This window comes from Camelina sativa, chromosome 17 (assembly GCF_030686135.1).
Source record: "Camelina sativa cultivar CO46 ecotype springtype chromosome 17, ASM3068613v1".
NCBI lineage: Eukaryota > Viridiplantae > Streptophyta > Magnoliopsida > Brassicales > Brassicaceae > Camelina > Camelina sativa.
In genome coordinates this window covers 2,231,729-2,257,539 of record NC_141896.1, presented here as the reverse complement: position 1 = coordinate 2,257,539, position 25,811 = coordinate 2,231,729, and the positions used below count along the sequence as shown (strand labels likewise).

The 25,811-nt window shown below is 34.5% G+C and overlaps 6 protein-coding genes across 37 annotated transcripts; 3 read left to right on the top strand and 3 right to left on the bottom strand.

Moving 5' to 3' along the window:
- Positions 1–3,353: 3,353 nt before the first annotated feature.
- LOC104754762 (putative transcription factor PosF21) lies at positions 3,354–6,006 on the top strand. Its single transcript, XM_010477026.3, has 5 exons — positions 3,354–3,678; positions 3,853–4,540; positions 4,825–4,957; positions 5,071–5,155; positions 5,267–6,006. Exons 2-5 carry the CDS (start codon positions 3,885–3,887, stop codon positions 5,671–5,673), a joined length of 1,281 nt encoding a protein of 426 aa, XP_010475328.1. The 5' UTR covers positions 3,354–3,678; positions 3,853–3,884; the 3' UTR covers positions 5,674–6,006.
- A 1-nt stretch (position 6,007) lies between these two features.
- On the bottom strand, positions 6,008–8,081 carry LOC104754761 (uncharacterized). Its single transcript, XM_010477025.3, has 7 exons — positions 7,841–8,081; positions 7,333–7,474; positions 7,094–7,241; positions 6,929–7,004; positions 6,695–6,806; positions 6,510–6,601; positions 6,008–6,403 (listed from the first exon to the last, which is right to left on the bottom strand). Exons 1-7 carry the CDS (start codon positions 7,865–7,867, stop codon positions 6,359–6,361), a joined length of 642 nt encoding a protein of 213 aa, XP_010475327.1. The 5' UTR covers positions 7,868–8,081; the 3' UTR covers positions 6,008–6,358.
- A 247-nt stretch (positions 8,082–8,328) lies between these two features.
- On the top strand, positions 8,329–10,198 carry LOC104754760 (protein ENHANCED DISEASE RESISTANCE 2-like). Of its 2 annotated transcripts, none has more exons than XM_087495006.1 (2): positions 8,329–8,600; positions 9,086–10,198. In XM_087495006.1, exon 2 carries the CDS (start codon positions 9,231–9,233, stop codon positions 10,032–10,034), a length of 804 nt encoding a protein of 267 aa, XP_087351132.1. In that variant the 5' UTR covers positions 8,329–8,600; positions 9,086–9,230; the 3' UTR covers positions 10,035–10,198. The 2 variants fall into 2 exon arrangements, with proteins under 2 accessions (XP_087351132.1, XP_087351133.1); XM_087495007.1 differs by having other exon boundaries at positions 8,359–8,607.
- A 362-nt stretch (positions 10,199–10,560) lies between these two features.
- On the top strand, positions 10,561–12,323 carry LOC104754757 (B-box zinc finger protein 24). Its single transcript, XM_010477023.3, has 3 exons — positions 10,561–11,321; positions 11,523–11,846; positions 11,947–12,323. Exons 1-3 carry the CDS (start codon positions 11,139–11,141, stop codon positions 12,190–12,192), a joined length of 753 nt encoding a protein of 250 aa, XP_010475325.1. The 5' UTR covers positions 10,561–11,138; the 3' UTR covers positions 12,193–12,323.
- Positions 12,324–12,551: 228 nt separating this feature from the next.
- On the bottom strand, positions 12,552–14,219 carry LOC104754759 (putative fructokinase-2). Its single transcript, XM_010477024.3, has 4 exons — positions 13,610–14,219; positions 13,183–13,515; positions 12,963–13,079; positions 12,552–12,872 (listed from the first exon to the last, which is right to left on the bottom strand). Exons 1-4 carry the CDS (start codon positions 14,150–14,152, stop codon positions 12,738–12,740), a joined length of 1,128 nt encoding a protein of 375 aa, XP_010475326.2. The 5' UTR covers positions 14,153–14,219; the 3' UTR covers positions 12,552–12,737.
- Positions 14,220–19,034: 4,815 nt separating this feature from the next.
- Positions 19,035–23,303, bottom strand: LOC104754756 (uncharacterized). Of its 31 annotated transcripts, XM_087494993.1 has the most exons (13): positions 23,180–23,299; positions 22,985–23,054; positions 22,775–22,884; positions 22,615–22,669; positions 22,497–22,531; positions 22,215–22,279; positions 21,650–22,047; positions 21,187–21,554; positions 20,797–21,097; positions 20,466–20,702; positions 20,203–20,360; positions 20,052–20,114; positions 19,694–19,949 (listed from the first exon to the last, which is right to left on the bottom strand). In XM_087494993.1, exons 7-13 carry the CDS (start codon positions 21,900–21,902, stop codon positions 19,848–19,850), a joined length of 1,482 nt encoding a protein of 493 aa, XP_087351119.1. In that variant the 5' UTR covers positions 21,903–22,047; positions 22,215–22,279; positions 22,497–22,531; positions 22,615–22,669; positions 22,775–22,884; positions 22,985–23,054; positions 23,180–23,299; the 3' UTR covers positions 19,694–19,847. The 31 variants fall into 31 exon arrangements, 23 of the variants coding, with proteins under 23 accessions (XP_087351119.1, XP_087351113.1, XP_087351114.1 ...); XR_015586671.1 differs by lacking the exon at positions 22,215–22,279 and adding an exon at positions 19,035–19,631 and having other exon boundaries at positions 19,719–19,949; positions 22,497–22,536; positions 22,615–22,884; XR_015586675.1 differs by lacking the exons at positions 22,215–22,279; positions 23,180–23,299 and adding an exon at positions 19,035–19,631 and having other exon boundaries at positions 19,719–19,949; positions 22,497–22,536; positions 22,825–22,884; positions 22,985–23,112.
- Between the last annotated feature and the right edge of the window lie 2,508 nt (positions 23,304–25,811).

Genomic DNA, 25,811 nt, shown 5'->3' with positions numbered 1-25,811 from the left:
GTTCTTGTGAAATGGAAATTATATATAAGTTTTATGGGGTACCATAACACTGTAATTCACTACCAACCATCAGCTTAGCAATCCTCGTTTGCGTTCATTTTACGATACTTGTGCATTATAATCTTTAGTTTTGAACAGCGTTGCGGTTCAAAACAAATGCTAAAAAGGTTGTAAGACATAAAAAAAGTAAATTACGTTTTTTTCTGGAAATTTCGAAAGAAAATGAGTACATTCAAATCACCACTGTGCATAGAATGTATAAACCATAGAGTACAGCCAGGCAATAGAATTATTTTGTAGATATAAAGGATCTAAGGATTTTAGGAGTACCCACAAGCCACACAGTGTGGTAGATTCAGCACCATAACTACAAAAGACATTAATTAGATTTGGGGCCAAAAAAGTCAATGATGCACCTGCAAAAACCACAAGGGGTCGACCCATTGTTTCTTTACCTTTTAGTCTTTTACCATAAGTTTAAGAAACACCATTTTTTAAAAAAAATTAACCTATTCTCTTAGGTTATAACATAAAAAGTAAATGAAGAATCACAGATCTCTATGAGGTTTTCCTCTATTTCTGGGATTTTATATAATGACAATCTGATATGGGTAGGTGTCCAGTCCGGTTCTCTCTGTTTTGCCTTCATTCAAGGCCATGCCTCGCCATCGATTCGAACCTCCTCTGAATCTCTGATTCTGTTTTACTGGACTACAGAAATAAAATAGAAATTATATATCATGCAAATAATAATAAAAACCATGATATTCTATCATCATTTTCTTCTCGCGAAAATGAAAAGAATTCAAAGATAGTTTTTATGACAAAAACACTGATCCAATGAAGAACAAGGATCAGACCCTATCAGTTGTCGTTCCCTTGTTCGAAAAATCCTAATGTCTGAACACATTAACCAACTAGTATTAGATTACTGACACCTGATTTAAGTAAAAAAAAAAGGGAGATACACTTGAAAAGAGCCATAGAAAATATCAAATATGTGAGGTGAGCATACACCTTTTAATGTGTTTTCAAGTAGATACAGTATATAAATTAAAAATGTCTAGTAGTATAATATAAATCTTCTCCATAGAAACAATCGAAAACATGTTTTACGCCAATAATTGAGAAGCTGATGTTACTTTTCTCTACGTGCTTTATCTACCACGGAAACAAACACTTCTATAACTATACAAACATATGAACAAAAGATAAAATGAGCTACAGACAAATAAACCCGATATGCACCGCAGCACGAGCAAACACTAGACTCTATACTTATACATCCCCGTCAAGCAGAATATAGTAAGTATTTAGAATTATTGAAGGTACGAAAGCAATCTATAGGTACGGTTAGTACACTAATTAATTATCCAAGTAAAAAAAGGCAAGCCACCCGTTACAATTCAGGACGATACCAAACCCTAAAAATGTAAGATAAGACCCATCTTTATAGAAAACTACAGTACTCTCCTATATAATTTTAATGGGTTAATAAGGAAATGACCCAAAATGGTTTCTTCTAGCTAGAACAGGGGACCTCCAGCCAGTTCACATTTCTTTTTTGAAAACCAATTCTCTTTGGATCGAAGTAAATATCCATTTTCTAATTTATCTTTTCTTTTTTTAAATCTCGTTCTTGTCTTTTTAAATGCGATATAGGTTAATTGAAAATTTCCATAATTTTTATTATATGCGTATTCTAATAAGGCTTAACATGTGATATTGTATAATAAAATAGAGTTATAGAGGCAACAAGATCACGTGAGAATATACACAAGCAGATATGAACATATGAATCAGAATATACACAAAGGTAAGGCGTATAGAGACATTCTGAATAAAAAAAAATAGTATTCGTGATCTGCTCTATTCCTATTAGCTACAGTATACTTAAATTTTATTTATTTGTTTTTAAAAAGCAGATATGAACATATGAATCAGAGTTGTGATATGCTCTGTTTTAAACATACACTGCTATATATGTTATATATATATATATATATATATATATATATTTTTTTTTTTTCTATATATATACATTGCTATATATGTTATACGTTTTGTTTTGAATCATAATCATTACGAATATACGAATATTTCATATTGAATATGGAAACATATATATATATATATATATATATATATATATATATCTGATAAATAGTTTGCCCAACCCTACTCACATTGTCGAAAATGATATTTTTGGGGTAAGGAATTTGCTAAAAAATTACAGAGCTGAAATTACTAATATATACGTAATGAAAACTATTGTATTCCGTAGTTAGGAAATGAAATGAAGTATGGCCAGAGGAAAGTAGTTGAGAGAAGAGTAAATGCGCCCATTCAATTGCCGATGGGTGAGAGAAGATGATCATGTTGTGTTTGTGTATGATCCTTTTCGCTCTAAACTAGCCCATAACTGATAAAGCCCACTCCAACTTATTTTGAAAGAACATCAGACCATTTTATCAATCCATCCTCCTCATTCAGGAACTAACAGCAACAATTAGTTATTTTGACACCATCTGAATAGATGTTCTTGTCCATGTATGGCACATTAACTATAATACTGGATCAAAAGTCAAAACTAAGTTTAAAATACTAGTTATTAGTTTTTTTATTTATTAATCAAGTAGTTAACGGTCCATATTTATGATCTTTCCAATTAGAGTTCGACTCAAAGTCTCAAACAAATCACATCATCCTGCATAATAGACATTGAGATATGAATCGAAAATAAAAACATCGGCTTGTTTTTATAATATGAACCATATACAACTCATGCATCGTCGTCATGTGCTCTTAAATATCTTCTTAGATATATGGCTGCATTATTATAGTTGATATGCTTCATCTTCTTCTTTGTTATTGATGGCTTGATATGTATGCTTTTATTTTTTCTTTATATTAATAATTTTTTGCATGTAAAAAAAATAACTCTATATATGTAAGCATGACTCTTCAAAGTTCAAACTATTTTATCTCTTAATAAACTATATATATATATGTCTTTTATATTTCAAATGATTGAAAGACATCATACGTAAGCCATGGAAAACAATATCACATGGTTTCAACTTCTTGGTTAGTAATTATCCTAATAAAATAATTAGAAAGTTATCAAATTTTTAATAAATATAAAATACGCAGCACTCGACGGTCCAACCAAAAATTAACAACCACGAGAACCAAATTTGACGAAACCAATTCGTCTTTCTGCATCTTCATCACGAACCAGACGTCTGATCATCTTATTGATCCAATCCAACGGTCAGTAACATCACTCATAGCAACACGCTAAAGCAGGCGATTATAACCCAAATTCCGACCAAAGCAGTAAAAAAGTTTGTACACACACACACACACACACTTGTAAATTCCACCAGACCGATGAAGTCAATACGACGTCACTTCGCAAATCTTCTGATGCACACTAGTTCCTTCCACGAATCCTTTAATGGAGAGAGAATGAATGTTCTTCTTCTTCTTCCTCCTCTCTCGTAGGATCTCTCTGTGTTTTCTCCGTCTCTGCTCCTAATTAGCCATCTTTTCTCACAGATTTTGAGAATTTTCCAAGATAATTCCTCTTTTTTTACCTTTTCTTTGGTTTCTTCCATCTCTCTTTCGACCATTCTGCTCCTTTGGTTTCTGGAGGCTGCTCACTACTAGATCTCTGTAAGTTCCTGAAAAGATCCTATCTTTCAATCTTTTTTAGGGTTTCTCTTTAGCGTGTGTGAATTATCTAGGGTTTGTTTTGATTTAGGGCTGAGATAAAGCGTGTGAATTGTGATAGCTTTAAGACTTAATCTGTGATAGTATACAATATAATTGAAAATGATGGTTATGCAGATTAGTAGGGTTTTAAGGTCTAAGTTCTTGGAATGGATAAGGAGAAATCTCCAGCACCACCTAGTGGAGGTTTACCTCCCCCATCAGGTCGTTACTCAACGTTTTCACCAAATGCAACTAGCTTTACAATGAAAGCTGAATCATCGTTTCCTCCTCCTCACTTGACTCCAACTGGGAGCACCAGCAGTTCAGATGCTACTAACCGGTTCAGCCATGATATAAGCCGAATGCCGGATAATCCACCTAAGAATCTAGGCCATCGCCGAGCTCATTCAGAGATTCTTACTCTCCCTGATGACTTGAGCTTTGATAGTGATCTTGGTGTTGTTGGTGCTGCTGCTGATGGACCTTCTTTCTCTGATGATACTGATGAGGACTTAATGTATATGTATCTTGATATGGATAAATTCAATTCTTCTGCTACTTCTACTTCTCAAATGGGTGAGCCATCTGAACCTGCTTGGAGGAATGAATTAGGAGGAGGCTCCACTTCTAACCTTCAGAGTACGCCTGGTAGCTCTAGTGAAAGACCGAGAATCAGGCACCAACATAGCCAATCGATGGACGGTTCAACAAGTATCAAGCCTGAGATGCTGAATGAAGATGTGTCTGGAGTTGACTCTAAGAAAGCCATCTCTGCTGCTAAACTTTCTGAGCTTGCTCTCATTGATCCAAAACGTGCTAAGAGGTACATTTTTTATTTCCTTCTATATTTGCTGATTATAAGAAGCTCTATATAGTTCTAAGTTTCTCGACAAGGAAGGAACAAGTTTCATTAAGTTTCTCCATCTGTTTCAAAGTGCCGTATCAGTTTAAGTTCTCTATGAAATTTTGCTGAGATTGTTGGACCTTCCTTGCTGATAGCTCTATGCAATTTTCCTTTATTTTACCGAAGACAGATCTTTTATCTTTCATTTGTGTATGTTTGCTTCTTTGTTGGAGAAGATGCATGACCTATTTATCATTTGACAGGATCTGGGCAAACAGGCAGTCTGCAGCAAGGTCAAAAGAGAGGAAGATGAGATACATTGCAGAGCTCGAGAGGAAAGTACAGACTTTACAAACAGAGGCGACGTCTCTCTCAGCCCAGTTGACTCTCTTACAGGTTGGGTAAATTAGTGTTTTGGGGTCCTGCTGACCAAATATAACTCTAGGCTATATGACGTTTGATAACATATTGTAGAGCTAATCTTGTTCTCTTTTCTTCCTTCTGTTCAGAGAGATACAAATGGCATGAATGTTGAAAACAATGAGCTTAAAATACGAGTACAAACAATGGAGCAACAGGTTCACCTACAGGATGGTGAGGATCTTCCTCACAAACACTTACATACAGACTGATAATTCTTATCATGTTTCCTTGCTAACTGTTGTGAATAGCTGACCTGATTGGTCGTCTTTCTCTATTTGACAGCATTAAATGAGGCACTGAAGGAGGAAGTCCAGCATCTTAAGGTATTGACGGGGCAAGGTACATCAAACGGTGCATCAATGATGAACTATGGTTCTTTTGGACCAAACCAGCAATTTTATCCCAATAATCAGTCGATGCACACCGTCTTAGCTGCACAACAGTTCCAGCAGCTCCAGATCCAGTCACAAAAACAGCAGCAGCAACAACATCAGCAGCAACAACAACAGCAGCAGCATCAATTTCAGTTTCAGCAGCAGCAACTGTATCAGCTTCAGCAGCAGCAGCAGAGGCTTCAACAACAGGAACAACAAAGCGGGGCCTCAGAGCTAAGAAGGCCCATGCCTTCTTCAGGTCAGAAAGAGAGTGTGCCATCGCCTGATCTTGAGGCTGCCTCGACAAAAGACTGAGTGTAGACTGTGTTAGTGTCCAATTTAGCAAGTTACTCTTGAAATATCTCCTTTCTCATTGCGGGCTCATGGATTTGGGATTTACTGCATTCTAGAGTTAAAAACAAGACAGCTTAGAAGTTGCGTGTTTAGAAGTTGTTAGGGAAGTCATTGTTTTCTTTGTATGATCCTCTAAGCTCTTGAAAAGTTCTTGGATTTGGTAATTCGGTTAGAACTGGGGGTAGTCCAAGTTTGTAGTCTTTAATCATATTCAAATTCTTTCGCTTTTGTTCATTTTGATTATTTGCGAAGTTTAATTTGGTCTTCGCTTTAAGATTGTTATTTGTCTGCAAAGAATCTTGAATTGTGGTGTTCTTCATCAAAACATAAACGATAGTTACAAAGTTAAATATTGTTTTCGAGGATTTGAATCACAGATTAATCGACCAAACTCGCACAAAAGTTAAGGAAACAATTTCCCGATAGAGAACTAAACCAAACCAAACAGATACTGCCCTTCACGTATTGATATCCTGCAACAGCAAACCGGAACGCTCTCCTGTGGCCATGGAAGACTAACCTTGTCTCCATGTTTGCTGGAGATGAAGACAGATTCAATAAATGGAGATGGGCAAGCCTTTTGGTATTTACATGACAATGCTTAGCATATCCTCCTCCTAGCAAACTTTGGAGAGTTCCTCCAATCTTAGCCTTTGAGAGAATCCTTCAAAGAGAATGGAGGAAACGCATCCTATCATAAGACATGAAATAGCGTATTAACACAGGCACATACTATTCCTAGGGTGTTTCTACACCGTAATAGATAGACAGGTAAAGTACTGAAATATTATGATTACTTTGCCATTCTCCTCAGTCAAGTATTGTCTCACAACTGTCACATGTTGTATGATCCTTTCCATTGGTGTATAGCTTGGCTGGTTTGTGTGTTCTAGACGATGTGAAGAATGAGTTAAAACTTGCAATTTGTAAAGGTCACAGGAGGCTAGAGAATTTATTGGAGAATAAAAAAAAAGGAACTGACCAAGAATTGTGCGGTTGAGATCATCGGCAACCTGTTGTCGGTATTCAGAGCTCAAGAGATGGAACAGTGGGGATTTCTCAGGGTCATCATAAGCCAGCAATGCCATTGCGTCCTGCCGCAGGAAGAAACAAGAACAAGTCTCCCATCAATTGGAAGAACATAAGAAAACGTAGAATGCCAATACATCAAGACAGATATGAATGATAGGGGTTTCAAACAAGATTTCAGACTTACTTCAAGCTTTTCTACATATTTTTGGACCGTCCCAAAAGGAGCCAATATTGTCTTAGCAAATTCAATAGCTTCATTACTGCACATGGAGAGAACCACTTTCAAGATTTCAAGGGAACTAAGAAACCTGATTCCTCAACGGAAAAGCAATCATAAAAAATTTCTCACCATTTCCGAGCACAGACTAGCTCCACAAAATGAAGGCGTAGAAGATCAAAGTGCAAATCCTTGTTTTTCTCAAGCAAGTCTTTTGCTAACTGTTCAGTTAGTTCAACAGCCTTCAATGCCTTCATCTCAAGTACAAAATGTATGATTTCTGAAATAACAAAACCATATACACAGACAAGAAGAGTGCATAGTAAGCATTCGTCTTAACAACAGGGTAAAAAATAAAAAGTTGAACAGACGTTTTCTTCGCTGGATATTATCACGATCATCAGCAGGTAGTTTAACACCAGTACAAGAAGCAAGAGAGTCTGCAGTTTCGTTGAAGCAGTTGTGCAGAAGATATGACATTACAATGCTGTGAATATCTTTGTCATCCACAACCTGGTCAACATAGACAATCCTTTAGAGAGGCTAACAGTAGTAATAATACACACAGCTTGAAGATATGACATAGCAATTCTAGTGAAACTATAAAATTTGGTTCAATTTGTAAACCTAAAAAAAATTCAAACTAAGGCATTCATGTTTTTGAAGTTTGAGAAGACTAGGGGAGGATCTACGAAGAGCGACCAAATACACAAGAGGATAAGTAGCAATGCAAAAACCTAGAGAAATAATCCGATAATAACCCAATCGAATCGAATGAGAAAGCGGTAAATGATCAAGCGCGCAGGAGCAGGGTTAGTTATTCGAATTTCTGAAATCTCGAGGGGACATGTTAAACGCAGAGAGAATAAAATAACTTACGGAGTGTTCGAATTGACGAGGATCCATGTCAGTGTAAATGCTCCACTCGACGGACGGTGAGAGAAGTAAAAAATTATGATTTGCCGACGCCGGAGAGGAAGAAGCGAGGTTGAGATTGGCCAATTCGGTGGAGGCGTATGACCGGAGAGAGGCGCCGAATAATAAAATAAATAATACTTACGATGTGCGAGGAGAATAAAATATATTAATAATATATTTTAAATTTATATTAAAGTAATGTAATTTGGATTTTTTCCATTTCTTTTCTTTTTAATAGAAGGATAAAAAGAAGTAGTAAAAGCTAACATTAATTTCCTTTTTTAAAATATTACTTGATTGGAGAGGAAAAAATTTTAGTTTTATTTTTAGAGTATTCATAAAAAATAATTATAAATTTTGTTAAATCCAGTTGATAAAGTTTAATTTTAAATATGAGAGGAAAAAAAAAGTTTATTTTAATAAATTATAATAATTTCCAGTTGGAGTTTATATTAATAAAGGAGATAATAATAAGATATGAACAAAAAGCGTTACGCTAGCGAAGAATTTAGGATCTCTCTAATCACAGCTTCTTCTCTCTGTTTCAAAAGCCTTAATAATCCCAAAACAAAATTAATAATATAAACAGCTCACAAAGATACTCCGTAATACAGGATTAATCTTCTTCTTCTTCTTCTTCTTTTTCTTTTGAGAACTTTTCAATCTCTTGATTAGGGTTTTTGGAGGATCCTCCTTGTCTTCTTCGACTACTGCTGATAAGGTTTATAGTTACGCTCCTTGTCCTTTTCCTTATTATATTGTGGAATATTCCTCGTATGAATCTCCTAATACTTGTTTTCGTTTTTTTCTGGGGTTCGCTTCGATTGCTCTGTTTCTTTTAGATCAAAATAACTTATTTTCCCTCTTTCGTCAATTCCTTGTTCTACCTTGGTGTTGTAGATGATGATTGAATGTTGAATTCAATTAACTATGCCCCTGTGTTTTTGTCTTTCTTATGTTATTTAAGATCATTAAGGTCTTAGGGTTTCTACGAAATCACAGATTCATGTGTTGAATTTTGATTTACTCATAACCAGCCAAGTAATTTGAACCAATTTACTAATTTGATTCTAGTTTTTGTGTAGTTTTTGAATTGAACCTCAAGTTACCACCAACACATTGCTCCCATTCTTGTTTCTTTGACCAATTTTGTCTATTTAGAATCCATTGGATTACTCAAGGGTTTATAAGTTTTGTGCTTTGCAGGTTTTGTTACAAAGATATGGCTGGCTCTGTAGGTTGAGAAACTGAGCCAGAATGGATTAAAAGAGTGAAATCAGAAGGAGCTGTTCCATGTCTTAACCCAGATAACTGCAATAACGGTTGGACTACGCCATCTCCTGACACCTTTATGGTTAGAGGACCAAACTATTTCTCTGACAAAGCTAAAATACCTGCTGGTGATTTCCTTCTTAAGCCTCTTGGTTTTGATTGGATCAAAGGTCCTAACAAGCTTTCCGAGATCCTTAGTTATCCCAGCAGCCGTATCAGGAAACTTATCGATGAGGAGAAGACTCAAACGAATGGAACTACTAAGCCTTTTGTCTGGGCATTCAATCTCCAGCTTCCTCACAAAGATAACTACAGTGCTGTGGCTTACTTTGTTACCACTGAGCCTATACTTGAAGGATCCCTGATGGATCGGTTTCTTAAAGGAGATGATGGGTTCAAGAAATCGAGGCTAAAACTGATTGCAAACATTGTCAAAGGCCCTTGGATTGTAAGAAAAGCTGTTGGAGAGCAAGCTATCTGTGTGATTGGACGTGCACTGTCTTGCAAATATGTTACAGGGGACAATTTTGTGGAGGTTGATGTTGATATCGGTTCGTCAATGGTCGCTAGTGCCATTGTTCACCTCGCCTTTGGTTATATTACAACATTGACAGTTGATCTTGCCTTCCTTATTGAGAGTCAGACCGACTCAGAGCTTCCAGAACAGCTATTAGGAGCTGTGAGATTCTCTGAGCTGCAGACTGAGTCAGCCAGGTCTATTGAACTGTCCAGTAATGAGGATCAAACTACCTTAGAGCGGTCTAGCTGGTGGAAATCGATTGGTAATGGATTCTCTAATCTGCTTAATCAAGATACAGCAAACATGAACAATACTAGTTCTCATGGGGATATCCACAAGGATGAACATGTACAGAAGCTGTAGATGTTTTTTTGGGAGTAAAGCTTCAACAATTCTTTGAATTTCTTCGATTTTATTACCAAAGAAAAGCAAAACTAAAAAGAATTCTTAACTCTGACCAAAACTGCAAATGTGTGTATAGATTGGTTTTTACTAGTATGGATAATCCAATTCATGTGACCAAACCATGTCAAAATTTTCTTCTTAGAGTGCGGATCATTTTTTTTCTTTCTAGAACAGGCTTTTAACATTACGCGTGCCATTGCCAGTATATTTGTAATCGTTTTCATGATTGAGAAAAGCAGCAAAAATATCGAAAGAAGAAGGAAAAATATCTGATCGAATGGTATATATTACACAACATGTCATTACAAAGAATAAATTCACATGTCCATATCCAGATTACGTGTAGTCGTCGTGTTGTATTCCACTTCTGAGAGAGAGTCTCACTTTTGTCCAAACGCTCACACTGATGATTTGATTGAAACCCAACTCTCTTTACTCCATGATGAAAGCCCATTTTTATGTAATAATCTTTCTTTGTATTCTTATTAGAAAGTTCAGTAAACTTGAAATTCGAGGCAACAACTCGCAAAACGGAGATTAAAAAGTTAAAAGAAAAGTCTAGTCGAACTAATTTGACTGGTGAGGAGAACAAAGTAAACAAATCCAAAAATCTCTCTGCTGACATAATTATAAAAAGCAAAAGCAAGTGGTGAATATATATATACAAAAATAATATCTAGAAGGAGAGAGGACGAAGGAGAGCCACAGAAGAAGCGTGGGACCCACGGGACCTTGCTGGAAGAAGCAGAGTGTTTCCTTTTGATACGCAGAAGCAGATTTTCAGAGATTCATCAAATCCCCTCCTTATCTTCTTCTTCTCTCTTCTCTCTTTTCATTCATTCATTCTCAACCATTTGCTCACCAACCAACTTGTTGCATCTCCATTTCTGTAGCCATTTCTCATAGCCTTTTCTCAAAACCTAATCTTCTGTTTAGCTACTCTTAGAAGTGCCAGACAAGCAAAATAAACATCCTCTGTTTTAATCATTCTGTTTCTGATTCTGATTGCTTCCCCTAGTATCAATTAAAAACCTCTGTTTTTTTTTGGTCCTATATTTGAAGATGAAGATACAGTGTGATGTGTGTGAGAAAGCTCCGGCGACGGTGATATGTTGCGCCGACGAAGCTGCTCTCTGCCCTAAATGCGACATCGAGATTCACGCTGCTAACAAACTCGCTAGCAAGCATCAACGCCTTCATCTCAACTCTCTCTCTACCAAATTCCCTCGTTGCGATATCTGCCAAGTAAGTCACATCATAGATCTCTCTTTCTCAAGGTTTTCATTGATTAGATCTCGTCAAAGATTTGATAGATTCGTTAGTTTGGTTATAAAGTTGTGATTTTTATACATGTTGTAGAAGAAACTGCAGCAGATTTTGTATGTTTGCCTTGTTGTTTAAGAAAGACTAGGGTTTGCTCATTCGTTATGCTGTTATGACCTGCAGGAGAAGGCAGCTTTCATTTTCTGTGTAGAGGATAGAGCTCTGCTTTGCAGGGATTGCGATGAGTCCATCCACGTTGCTAATTCTCGATCTGCTAATCACCAGAGGTTCTTAGCCACTGGGATCAAAGTAGCTCTCACCTCAACTAGTTGCACTAAAGAGATAGAGAAGAATCAATCTGAGCCTTCCAACAACCAACAGAAAGCTAATCAGGTTCCTGCTAAAACCCCAAGCCAGCAGCAGCAGCAACAATCTTCTTCTGCTACTCAGCTTCCGTGGGCTGTTGACGATTTCTTCCACTTCTCTGATATTGATTCCACTGATAAGGTAGACATGAGATTGAGATACACTCATGTTAGAATCCTTCTCACTTTTGTTTTTTGGCAGCAAGTTTGATATTGACTTCTTATTGTTTGAAATTGAGTAGAAAGGACAGCTTGATCTTGGGGCCGGGGAGTTAGACTGGTTTTCAGATATGGGATTCTTTGGTGATCAGATTAATCAGGAGGCTCTTCCTGCAGCTGAAGTTCCTGAGCTTTCTGTTTCGCATTTAGGTCATGTTCATTCATACAAACCCATGAAGTCGAATGTTCCCAACAAGAAGCCGAGGTTTGAGATCAGAGATGATGATGATGATGATGAGGAGCACTTCATTGTTCCTGATCTTGGCTAAAGAGCTATTATATGTAAACTATGTGTAGACATTCTTCTGTGTAATAAGAAGAAACAAAAACAAGAAACCTATCTGCATAAGGATGATGTATCAATGTATGGAGTTTAAATGTCATACCTATAGTTTTGTCTTTTAAGTCGTGTAAGATATGTTGAGAGAGCTTATCACATATTTCTTTTTTCGTTTTTGTCCAAATCTCTGAGATGCCTGTGTGTTGAGTTTGTTCATACCTCTTGAACACGGTAAATGCTTTATGCTTGATGCAAAAAAAAAACGCGAATCTATATGTGTCTGCTCTGTTTTTCTTAGGTTTTTCGTTTCTTCATGTTTACTACTCCGCTTTTTATAGACCTTGTGAGTTGTGACATAAGACACCACAATTCTGTTTTATTCAATAGATTGAAGAAGAGACAAAGAGCTAACAAAAGAAGAAAAACTTTGGGATCCTTTTTACCGCAAATCAGAAACATCAGCAAGAATCGAAAACACACAAAATTACAATGGACAAGGAGAATTGCGGACTAAAGAAAATAGGTTTTACGCTTCTAGTCTACTTGTCCTTTAAGAAAGCTGAGAGCTTCACAGTCTGAAGGAAGAGCTGGAATGGCTCCTTTTTTAGTCGTTGTGATGGCTCCACAAGCGTTTGCAAATCTCAGCACTTGTCTCAATCTCTCTTCCTCCTAAGAAAACGACATCATAAATTAAATTTGATCGACTGAGCAAGATCCACGCAATTGAATAGTATACACAAGATCAATGAGATTCATTACCTCAAATACAGATTGATCATCAACAATCTGGTTTAGAAGCGCACCAACGAAAGAATCACCAGCCCCGGTAGTATCCACCGCGTCCACATGAAAAGTTTCAACAGATCCATGGAAACCCTACAAACCATTTTGTTGCAAGTGTACAAGAGAACATCAATGAAAAGCACACACCATGGTCATGATGATGATGAATGAAACATAAACTTTTGCGTTACATTACCTTAGTGTAATAACGACATCCCTTTTCGCCGAGAGTAACAAGCAAAAGCTTCAGATTGGGATGCCACAGAGACATAGCTGTCTCATCATCGATCGTTTTGTTACCAGTCAAGAACTCAAGCTCCACGTCACTGACCTTAATGACATCAGCCTTGTCCCAGATACTCATGATCTGAGTCCGAGCTTCCTCAGGTGATGGCCATAGAGGTTCCCTCAAGTTGGGGTCATACGAAAGAAGAGCTCCGGCTTCTTTCGCCACTTCCATTGCCTTCATGTGAGCTGACCTACATGGCTCCGTTATCAAACTTATTGATCCATAGTGGAACACTTTCGCCTGCACATTGCACAAACAAATAACAAAAATCACTAAACCACCAAATACGTACAATCTTGAAATCTTGAAAACAGAGAGAAAGATTTTTACGTACGGATCTGATTAGTTCAAGATTGAGCTCGTCTGGACGGAGAAGCATATCGGCGCTGGGGTTCCGGTAGAACATAAACTCTCGTTCTCCGTCAGAACGCAGAGTCACGAAGGCGAGTGCAGTTCTTGCTCCTTTGTCGAAATTGATCCCCTGATCAGCGACACCGTTCTTCCTCAAGATTTCGGCAAGCATATGGCCAAACTCATCGTCACCGAGTTTACCTACGAATGCGGCACGACCTCCGAGACGCGAAACCGCGATGGCCACGTTGGCAGGAGCACCGCCGGGGGCTTTGAGAAACCCTTGAGATTCGGAGAGGGAGACGCCGGATTCGGTAGGGACGAAGTCAATGAGCATCTCACCGAAGCTGACGATGAGACCTTTATCGACGGTGGATGAAGTCATCTGAACAAGATCGAGTTTGCGTTCAAAAGATCGGAAAATGAAAACGATAGAGAGAATGAAAAGTGAACGAAGGTTGGAGTAGTTTATATAAGGTTCAAAGAGAGTGAAGACAGGGTTTATAATATATTGTTTTGAGGTCATTTCTTCACATAATAATCTTGGAAAAAAGCAAAAGCATAATTAATCCTTGAAGATATGATTTAACTTTAAAATATATTAGTTTTAACTTTAAAATATATTAGTTTTATAGAAATTGCATATATACTATACCTTAAATTTCAGATTTCTTAACTTTTTTGCAAAAGATTCTTCTATATGATTTTCAATTGTAGTCAATACTTCTTTTAGGGTTCAATGGATGTAAGAAATTGTGTTTTTTTGTTTTTCTAAATATAAATGGTGAAACAAATTTTTATTTTATTTTATCATATATCTTAAGGTTCACTGAATTCAACATTTCTATATTGTTATGATAAAAAGTTCTGTATAAAGTTAACCATGGAAATAAAAAAAATTTGGAGGATAAGAACAAAACACTCTTGAATCTACTCACTCATTCTTTGACAGAAATAAAGTAAAATTCATATCTATATGGTTATGATAAAAAGTTCTGTATAAAGTTTATTTTCTTTTTTCACCATACACAACTTAAATAACTCTATTAATGGACCGATTGAAGTAACTAGTCTGGTACATCCTTAATCTAATGATAAATATGGATATAAAATAATTTCCGAAAATTATGTACGTTGGATGCTTTACATATTTGCGGCGTTGGTAATTTATATTCTCTTTGAATTAGGGATTTCGAAACCAAACCAGCTCTGCTTAGCTCTCTCAGGTGAATATCTCGCTCCTTATGGTTCTAAGTTTCTTAGATATTCATCGACTCATTAAAGTTACTATATACAGTATTTGATCCACAAGTGTCTGATACGGCCGTGTTACTCTGTTTCTCTCTTGTTGCTTTAACCGTCTCAATCTACGTACCCTCCGATGTTTTGAATTTTATTTTGTTTTACGGTTCGAAGTCTTGATTTCTTGAATAATGGAGAAGCCTTCGAAGGAGGTAGCTGTGGTCCCTGTATCGTTATATTGGGACATAAAAGAGGTTTCCTGTCCCCCGATCGATGGCTATGATCCTCGTCAGGTGGGTCCGTGTATCAAAACTGAATTTGAGGAAGTTAGGCTTCTCTGCTCCTATCTCACCATTCAAATTAATTGAAATACATAAACCAATAATAATTCATGATTTTGAGTCGAATTTTCAAATTAATTGAAATACATAAACCAATAAACCTAGAGATGTAAAGTACAGAAAAACCTCTATAAATTAATAATGATGGGACCATGAAATTTTATTAATTTATAGTGATATTAATTTATCTATAAATTAATAATTATCATTTCATAATGTAAATGAATAATTATTAATTTATAGTTATATTTTATTTTATTTTATTTTTTTAAAAAATTATGAATTGAGAAAAATTTAGCAAAATAAGATTAGACTTTTAGATGTTGTAAATTTTATGGTTTAGAAATTGAATTTGTAATGTCTTAAAAAACATTATTGAAAAGAAATTACAAATACTATAGACAAATTCACTGATACACATGACATACATCAATTCAAATTTATGAAAATTTAATTTGTCGTATTTCAATAGTCTATCAAACTATCAAAATAATGCATATCTAAAAATTGAAAACTTTAAAAAAACTTAGCTATGAGCTATGACATGTTATAAAGTATTTTATATAATTATAATTTGAAAATACAACACAACAATTGTTTTATAAATATGAATTTTAGGAGAATCATGCATTATATATATATATATATATATATATGTGTGTGTGTGTGTAAATTTACATGATTATTAATTTACGATATTATTGGGACCATATTTTACATGGAGATTTCAAAAAAAATATTATCTTATTATCTTATCAAGTTTTGTTATTTTTTACACTGGCCAGACTTGGGACCAACAAAATTTATTAATTTATAGTGTTTATTAATTTATAGAGGTTTTACTGTATGTTAACATAAATTGGTAATCGGAAAAAAGGTAATCGGAATAATATGTACAGATTTTACCATCTTGACCCTAGACAAATTACTCTAATTAATTTATATGAGGCGGCATATAGTAGTAACCTTAATATTATTAAAAGAGGAGTACAAAATTAAGAATGTCCAAAATCATGACATGCTGAGCCTCTTAAAAGAAGATGGATATAACACAATGTTTCTTTTTGATGCCTATGGATAACACAATGTTTCTTTTTGACGCCTCCACCAATGCAAAGTCCCTCTGGGAAAACTTTCTTCTGTTAGGTGTGTGTTCCTCCTCTCTCTCTTTGTGTGTCTTGTTTAATATGTGTTGCTGAACTTAACTAACATTGGTTTTTCCATTCTAGGCCACTTGATGAGGATACGTGCACTAAAACGGTTGAATCTGCCTCTTGGGTTTGCGCTGTGTGCGAGGATATTACTGGCCATGCTTCGACAATTTCATCAAGAATCTCTTTAGTGAAAAACATAAATCCAGGGTAAGCAAGCATCCTAAGCCAAGTTTTGTGAATGTCTTTAACTATTTTTGACTCAAATTTTGACCCCTTTTCCACAGCTTCCGCTCTTTTATACCCCCAATTCCTATGTACCCATGGACAGATACGTGGACGAGGTTGTCAATGTTGTGGTTGTGGCTCCCTGTGTTTCTTATCTAGAGAGTTAAATGACGATTTACAAAATAAATATAGCGAGAGTTAATGAGGATTTACAAAATAGTAGTTAAAATAAAAATATGGAAAATAAATTAGGATGACTACACGTTAATCTCTTCACTTTTTCTTAATTTGAATTGACGTAATTGCTTCCTTCTATTTTTATTATATAAAAACAAATGCATAATCAGTTGGTAAATATACAATTCACTATGTAAACAATTGAAGACAAAAATCGATTATAAAAACACAAATACGAAAAAACAAACACAACAAAATATTAATAGAGCATTAAATGTCTACAACAAGTTGTATCTTTAGTGTACAAAAAAAGTGCATCTGTTTTAACACAAATATAGTATAATATTACAAATCTTAATTCAGAAGGGACATTTTTCATATTAAGTTATACTTATATATAATACTTCATATTAAGTCTAAATACTTAATATTTTGATATTTCATTCAATGTTGAAATAAGTAAAATATTAAGTCTAATACTTATTTCATTCAATGTTGATTATCTCTAAAGTCGATCTTTTGAAACTATAGATTTGTTTTCCTACTTATATTTAGTTAGTTATCTTTCCCATCGACTTATCTTACAATAGTTGACTTATATTATATCTAGTCGATTTATAACATACTCAATCTTCTAAACTTTGACTTATTTTTTTGTTCATTGATTTATATTTATTTTTTGTTGATTTTTTTTATTCATGGTAGACTTACTACATTCTAGGCTGACTTATTAATAATTTAATAAAGCTGATATTTTAAACTGTTGATTTAAATTAATTTTGTCGTTTAGTTTACTTTCTATCGACTTGTTTAAAAACTATTGACTTTTTTTTTATTTGGTTGGTTTTTTTGTATAGTCGACTTTTGATACTGTTGACTTATTTTTTTGTTTGTTGATTTATATTTTTTCGTTGATTTGTTTAGTCTTAGTAGACTTCTTTAATTTTATGTTGGTTTATTAATGATTGATGTTTTGAACTGTCGATTTCTATTTTATTTGTGTGATTTTTTTTCGCTGACTTATATTGAAAGAGTGGACTTATTTTTCTCTTAATTGATTTCTTACATTGTCGACTTTTTGAACTGTTGTTTTTTTTTAAAAAATGACTATTTTTGATTATTATTTTTAAATTAATAAGTTTTAATAAATAATTGAAATTATTTAACTTATATTCAAATCTTATTAAAATAAATAGTATATATTTCTTCAAAATTTCAAGTTAAACTAAAATAATAGTGAACTATATATATATTTAAGTAAAATTTGTATTTAATCTAAAATATATAGTGGAATAAATATTTAAAAAACCAAATCAAATTTAAATAATTTTTATTATATCGCTGAAATATATAATTATTTAAATTTGCTTGTTTGTAATTTTATAATTAAATATGTAACTAACTTAAACAATTTTTAATTCTATATTTAAACTAATATTATCTAAAATCTAACACTTAAATCCAGAAAAATAAATTCTAGTTAATCTTATTTTGATTTCATAAATTTAGTTAGTAGTTAATATTATCTATAGTAAATAAATTCATTATTATCTGAAATTCATTTTAAAATTACAAGTATTTATAAAAAAATTATTTATTTATTTGTTGTTGTTTTTTAAATCTTAATTGTTAATTAAGGGTTAAAAATTCATTTTGTATATTAATTAAGATATTTTCCAATACTTGAATAATTTAGTGTAAACTTCAAATTACTTATAAAAACTAGGATACACTATCAAACTAATCCTTTAGAAGGGATTCAGTTCATTATTTTCGTAGATACAACTTTTGATGTTTTTCTTCACATTAATTCTTTTGATGGACATAAGAGTGATACAAACAAAACCGACAAGGAAATCAAAATCGACATGAAAACATTTTGGTTGAGAATATACGGGAAAAATTTGGCACAAACCAATCGTTTTGTAATCTATTTGTAATATACTTTAATGTCATGTTTGTTTAAATATTTATGAAACATATTATTTTTAAGTTTTTTTAGAATATATAATATTTATAATTAATTTTTTTAAGAACCCCAAATTTAACAACTTTCAGTTGACCCATATGTCAAGAAGTTCTAAGTTTAACTTTTTCATAATTAATAATAAAAATATGTGTTAAGCAACTTTGTTTAAGATGCATCAATGGATATGCTTATAAGCGTTTTTTTTTCGTTGGATGTGAAATAGTGATAGTTGTATCTTACGTTTAATTTTGTTTCAGATACACATTATTCCCCTACGAAAGAATATAAATTATTAAATTACGTTAAAATAGCATATGGTATAGATATGTCATTAAAAACAAATGCATCGTATTGTCTAAAAACCGGGAAGAAACGAACAAAATATCTTAATTACACACATGCAGACACAAGTTGTATACACATACGTGACAGACTTTGAAAGAGGAAACATGAAAGGGTCAATAAATAGGTTGATTGGGCAGATGTCTCTCGTGCTACGTATCGGACTTAATAAATAGGTTGTAGTTTCTGCTATTGTGAATGTCAGGTGCACATTATGTATAGCAACTTCCTAATAGAATAATGCTTATGCAGGATAAGGATGAAGTACAACATCAGATATCGATCTTGCTTTTCATCGGGTTGGCTTGTGAATTCATGATCATGGTTTTTACAAGACCGTTTGGCTTCTGGGCGAAACCGGTAACTATGGAGAGATGAGTAACAAGTTTGTGACGAGTGAGTCAACTGAATGTTGACTGTTTGGTCTTGTTCGTACTATATAGCACTTTGAGTAATGTTTATTCATGACAACTTTCCTCTTTCATCCTTTGATTTGGTTGTTCTCATTGGATGGGTTGGTCAAAGTGCAAGGTCCCCTCATAACCCATTTTTCCTCTGCACGTTACATTTCCTAAGAAGGGTTTTAGCCATTGTTTTTTTTAACTTGTAGAATGATGTCAGTGAAAAATAGGATTAACTTACTTTTTGTTTAAATATATATAACCAGTATTTTAAACAAACAAACCGAAACGAGCTTCCAGGACTTATCACTCGAGTAATTCACAACCACTCTTTCTTGCACGTTTGAAATATTCAAGGCCTACGTCGAGCTCAACGATAAGTAAGACGCAAATGATTATGAAGATGACCAAATCCAGTCCGGTATGCTTTCCTCGTACGTACGGTCTTTGGAAAACTTTCTAGTACTTTGGCCTACAAGATATATACGTATAGTATACGCAACATGATCATTTTATAAGAAATCTGATGTTTTTCTTGGTTGAAAATCTATAATTATCATTAAGAAAAACTTGCCTTGAGATGTAGCCTATGATAGTAGCGGTTCAAACTAATACTCCCAGGAACATCAACACCCTCCTGCTTGACAACGAATGGAAAAGGTTAAAGAGGTTGTTGCTCAAATGGTTAGACAACGTATTGATGATACAGAGGAGAGGATGCTTACGTTGCTTGCATGTTTTTCGCTTGAGAGATGCTTCCTGAAATTTTCAAGGCTTTCGCACTCACAAAAGCAGTATTGGCAATAAAACATTTTGGTACATTCACCCCTTTCACTGCACTTCTGAAGCAAACTGCACTTCTGAAGAACGCGTCTTTGTGTCTCTGAAACAAGTGGAAAAGGAAAAAAAAAAATTAACTAACAGCTCAGAAACAGCGTAATTAGTTTCAAAACGTTACTGGGTGATGAGGAGAGGACAAACAAAACACCTGCAAGTAAGCTTTCCCAAAGCCACTCTGCAGAAGTGAGCAGGACTGACATTTTGTAAGGCCTATATGAATAAGCCATAAAAAGGTTGTATTTCGTCCGTTGTTGTACCTCGGCAAGACAATCTGAGAACACCATCTCCACACCATCGGGGGAGGATATGATCATAATTGTAGCCGGAGGAGGATTATGATCTTGCCACGTCATCACATCTGCAAAGATGCGGTTGTATTGGATTTCTGTTTCAGTAACAGGAAAGCATGCGTCAGTAGAGATAGTTGAAACTTTAAACCCCTAAAAATTCGAGAGATGGATAAACAAAAGGGACTTAACTGGGAGTGGTATGTGCAAGAGCGACTCCAGTGGAAGAGAGCCCTCGCAGGATGTGATCAGGGGTTTGTTTGTGGTCGCCGAAGGCAGTGATGGAGACAGGACCAGAGTAGCCTAGTTTCTTGAAAGCCACTTCCATACTACGACGGACTTGACGAGGATCATAACCCTCGGGAATCGGACAGTCTATCATGTCCCACCACACCGCTATTTGAGCTGTCGCGTATTCAGGCTTCGCAGCATAGTTCTTTCCCCACATCCTCGTTACTTCGTCAAGATCTGGATGTATAGGGTTCATAACCTCCTGCGAGTGGAAACAAACAGCTCAAATAGTATAGTTGGACAGTGTACACGAGAGAGAGAGAGAGAGAGAGAGAGGGAGGGGATGCTTACTTGCACAGCATGCTTTCTTCTCGAGAGATGATTCCTGAAACCCTTCAGGGTATGGCACTCGAAACAGCACGATTTGCAATAAAACTTGGCAGAAGGTAATTCACTACTGCAGTTGTCCTCAACAAGTGCACTTTTGGGCTCAAGTAAGCTTTCCCAGGTCCACTCTCCCCAAGTAGCCAGCGCCGAGCATGCGCGAGTCCTTGATGGATAAACCAGAAAAAAGTCGTATTTCGTCTGCTGTTGTAGACGGGCCAGATCCCAAGAGAAGACTTCTCGCCACTGGTCGGATATGAGCATCATTGAAGCCGGAGGAGGATTATCTTCTCGCCACTCCAGCATATTCGAATACATGAGTGAGTATATGCTTTCTGTTTCAGTCAATCAAAAGGCAAAAGGGACTTAGAATTTGTTGAAATTTTTAAACCCCTAAATTCAGAGATCGATATGTAGCAATTGGACTAACCGGGATTGATGTGTGCAAGACTGACTCCGGTGGAAGAGAGCCCTTTCAGGATGTGATAAGGGGTTTGTCTTTGGTCGCCATACCCGGTGATGGAGACAGGACCCGAGTAGCCTAGTTCCTTCAACGCCCCTTCTATGCTCGGACGGACCCGACGAGCATCATAACCCTCGCGGGGAATCGGACAGCCCTTCATGTCCCACCACACCGCTATTTTAGCTGTCGCGTACTCAGGCTCCGCATTCATCTGAACCATTCTATCAACTTCAACAAATCACAGACACAGAGACAAAGTTCTCGATCCGGTAGGGTTTCTACTACAAGTGTGATGTACTCCCCCTATATATTCACCAAACTAGTGGGCCTAAATTAAAGCCCGTAAGTTGTGGCCTATGGATAATCTGATACATTCGCAGAGGTTAGAAGCCCAAAAGAGCCATACAAGAAAAACCAAAAGAAAGAAGAATACATGACACCAAATCCTAAACCCTCTAATATTCAATTTTAACATACAGTAGTCATAAAATCCATACTTTTTTTTAAAAAAACATCAAATTTATTTAAATACCGTTTATTGTCAAATATTTGCTAAATGGTTATCATTTCGACCTGATCGCGATCAATGATCATGATCTGTAATGAAAACAAACAAAATATATCACGAACGTCAATAGTATAGTTATTTTAGATACTAAGACCATCATCTCCAATGGTCCATTGACCACTATGTTTGTTATTAATTTTGTAAAATTTAATCTTTAAAAACATTTTTAAGAGTTCTTAATTTTTTCCTCCTCCAGTGGTTGGTTGAACCCATATGAGGTTCTTCACAAAAAAAACTTACCATTACCTTTCTTATTTGGTCTTCTTCATCAAAGACTCCAACTTGACTACGTTAAATGAACATAGAATCAATTTTAGTTGAAAATGAAAGAGATTCAGTAATAAAATAAATATCCTCCACTGACCATTACACCATCCTCGTCATAGCCATTAGAGTTAATTATGGTTTTCTGCTGTGACCTGTTTCATGGAGAAAGACAACATTGTTCAAACACATCAACTAAATAAAACTGTTTAATTTATATGAAAACTCTTTTATTTCAAAAAGCACTAGAGATGCCCAACAAATGGTATATATCTATCCAGCAAAGACTTAAAGCATGTTGTGGCAAAACTCTTCCTTTGGGAGACTAAATTTATTGATGTTGTCAGCTGATGCAGAAGCAAATGCATTCCTACAAACAAAGAGAGAACATTAGGAAAACTAGGATGAGCGTCTTAAAGACTCGGCTGTTGGAAAGACTGACAAGGTGGATGCCATGCAACGATACATACTCTTTAGGATGGAGAGTCATTGCTCGGACAGACTTCTTGTGATGTGTTAGTGCTGCTGCCATCGTTTTGCCTGCATATAATATAATCCAGCAATATTCAAATGAAACCATACACTTGCACCAATGATTATACAATGAGAAGGGATAAGTATGGCTTTTAAGTCCAAAGCAGACGGTTAGAATGATAAAGACATACCATATCGAAGGTCCCAAAATTTAATGGTCGTGTCATGGGATCCAGTGACAACTTGTGGATCCTGCAACATCACAGATCAAACTGAGTTATGATAAAAAAAAAAAAAAAAAAAAAAAAAAAAAAAAAAAAAGATTCTTCAATATGATTTTCAATTGTTTTAAGCAACTTTGTTTTACAATATGTTTTAAGCAACTTTGTTTTACATTGATGGAGATGCCCCATTGATGGAGATGCCCTTTGTGTACCAAAAAAGCACATCTCTTTAGCATAAATAATAGTATAAAATTACAAGTTTTAATTTTGAATTCAGTTCATTGTTTATGTTCATTCTCTTCTAAGATGAAATTTTTGATGTTTTTCTTTAGATTAATTCTTTTGATGGACATAAGAGTGATATATTTTTTTGTAGTAATATTTAATATTAAGTGATATATATTTAACCATTATAAGGTTGTAGTAAATATACTTTCAAAACATAGTAATATTAATTTTCTGGAGTTGTTAATATATTTATAAATATTAATAATATTATAATCTCTCTTATTAATTTTAATTTTAAAGCTTTTTAATAAACTAACATAAATTTTTGTAGAAAATTATATCAAACAACCATTGGAGAGAGAGAGGAGAGACGGAACCAAAGAAGGAAAATAAAATGATTTTTTTTTGTTTTATATTAAAAGGTAACACTCTAACAATTATTGAACACGTCAATAACTCCTATGGTCTCTTAAGTCTTAACACATTACAAAAAAATCACAATTGACAAGGAGAAGCCGTACAACATAATTTTGAGAACTTGAGATAAGTTTTGACGTTTCTTTTTGTCTTTAAGAAAGCTGTGAGCTTCACTATCTGAGGGAAGAGCTGGAATGGCTCCTTTTTTAGTCGTCGTGATGGCTCCGCAAGTGTTTGCAAATCTCATAACTTTCCTCAATCTCACTTCCTCCTAAGAAAATGAAATAAAGCGGTAATCATGTAAATTATATTTTGATCGAACAATGAAGGAAGGAAGATTCATTCAAACAATTTTGCAAAAGATTCTTCAATATGATTTTCAATTGTTTTTCCTGTAATTGTAGATAATACTTCTTTTAGGGTTCAATGGATCTTACTAGTCATGTAAGAGATTGTGTTTTTTTTTTTTCTATAAACGGTTTTGAAACAATTTTTTTGTTATCATATATCTTAACGTTCACTGAATTCAACATTTCTATATGGTTATGATAAAAAAAATTGGACTTGTATAAAGTTAATCATGGAAATTAAAAATTTGGATAGCGGATAAGAACAATACACTCTTGAATCTGCTCACTCATTCTTTGACAGAAATAAAAGAAAATTCATATGTACGTTATCTATTTAGTTTCTTTTTTCACCATACAAAAATTAAGTAATGGACCGATTGAAGTAACTAGTCTGGTACATCCTTAATCTAATGATAAATATGGATATAAAATAATTTCCGAAAATTATGTACGTTGGATGCTTTAGAAAGAAAGAGTAGCCAAATATACATATTTGCTGCGTTGGTATTTTATTTTATCTTTAAATTAGGGGTTTCGAAACCAAACCAGCTCTACTTATCTCTCTCAGGTGAATTTCTCGCTCCTTATGGTTCTTAGATATTCATCGACTCATTAAAGTTACTATATATTTGATCCACAAGTGTTTGATACGGCGTGTTACTCTGTTTCTCTCTCGTTGCTTTAATCGTCTCAATCTACGTACCATCCGATGTTTTGAATTTGTTTTTGTTTTACAGTTTAAAGTCTTGATTTCTTGAATAATGCAGAAGCCTTCGAAGGAGGTAGCTGTGGTCCCTGTATCGTTATATTGGGAGATAAAGAGGTTTCCTGTCCCCACCCGATCGATGGCTATGATCCTCGTCAGGTGGGTCCGTGTATCAAACGGAATTTGAGAAAGTTAGGCTTCTCTGCTCCTATCTCACCATCACTACCGTTGGATAATTTTTTTAAATAACCAGTGATATAATAATACGTACATGATTTTGAGTAGAATTTTCAAATTAATTGAAATACATAAACCAATAAACCTAGAGATGTAAAAAGGTGTATGTTAACATAAATTGCTAATCGGAAGAAAAAGAAAAAAAAAAGTAATCGGAAGAATAACATAATCATGTATATAATAATTTTGGAAATTTTATGCTTTAGAAAATAGAAATTTTCTAAATTGGACTTTGTATCAGTGGAGGCGTCTGTCCCTTGGTGTTTTAAGCAACTTTGTTTTACATTGATGGAGATGCCCCATTGATGGAGATGCCATTTGTGTACCAAAAAAGCACATCTCTTTAGCATAAATAATAGTATAAAATTACAAGTTTTAATATTGAATTCAGTTCAGTGTTTATGTTCATTCTCTTCTAAGATGCAATTTTTGATGTTTTTCTTTAGATTAATTCTTTTGATGGACATAAGAGTGATATATTTTTTTGTAGTAATATCTAATATTAAGTGATATATATTTAACCATTATAAGGTTGTAGTAAATATACTTTCAAAACATAGTAATATTAATTTTCTGGAGTTGTTAATATATTTATAAATATTAATAATATTATAATCTCTCTTATTAATTTTAATTTTAAAGCTTTTTAATAAATTAACAT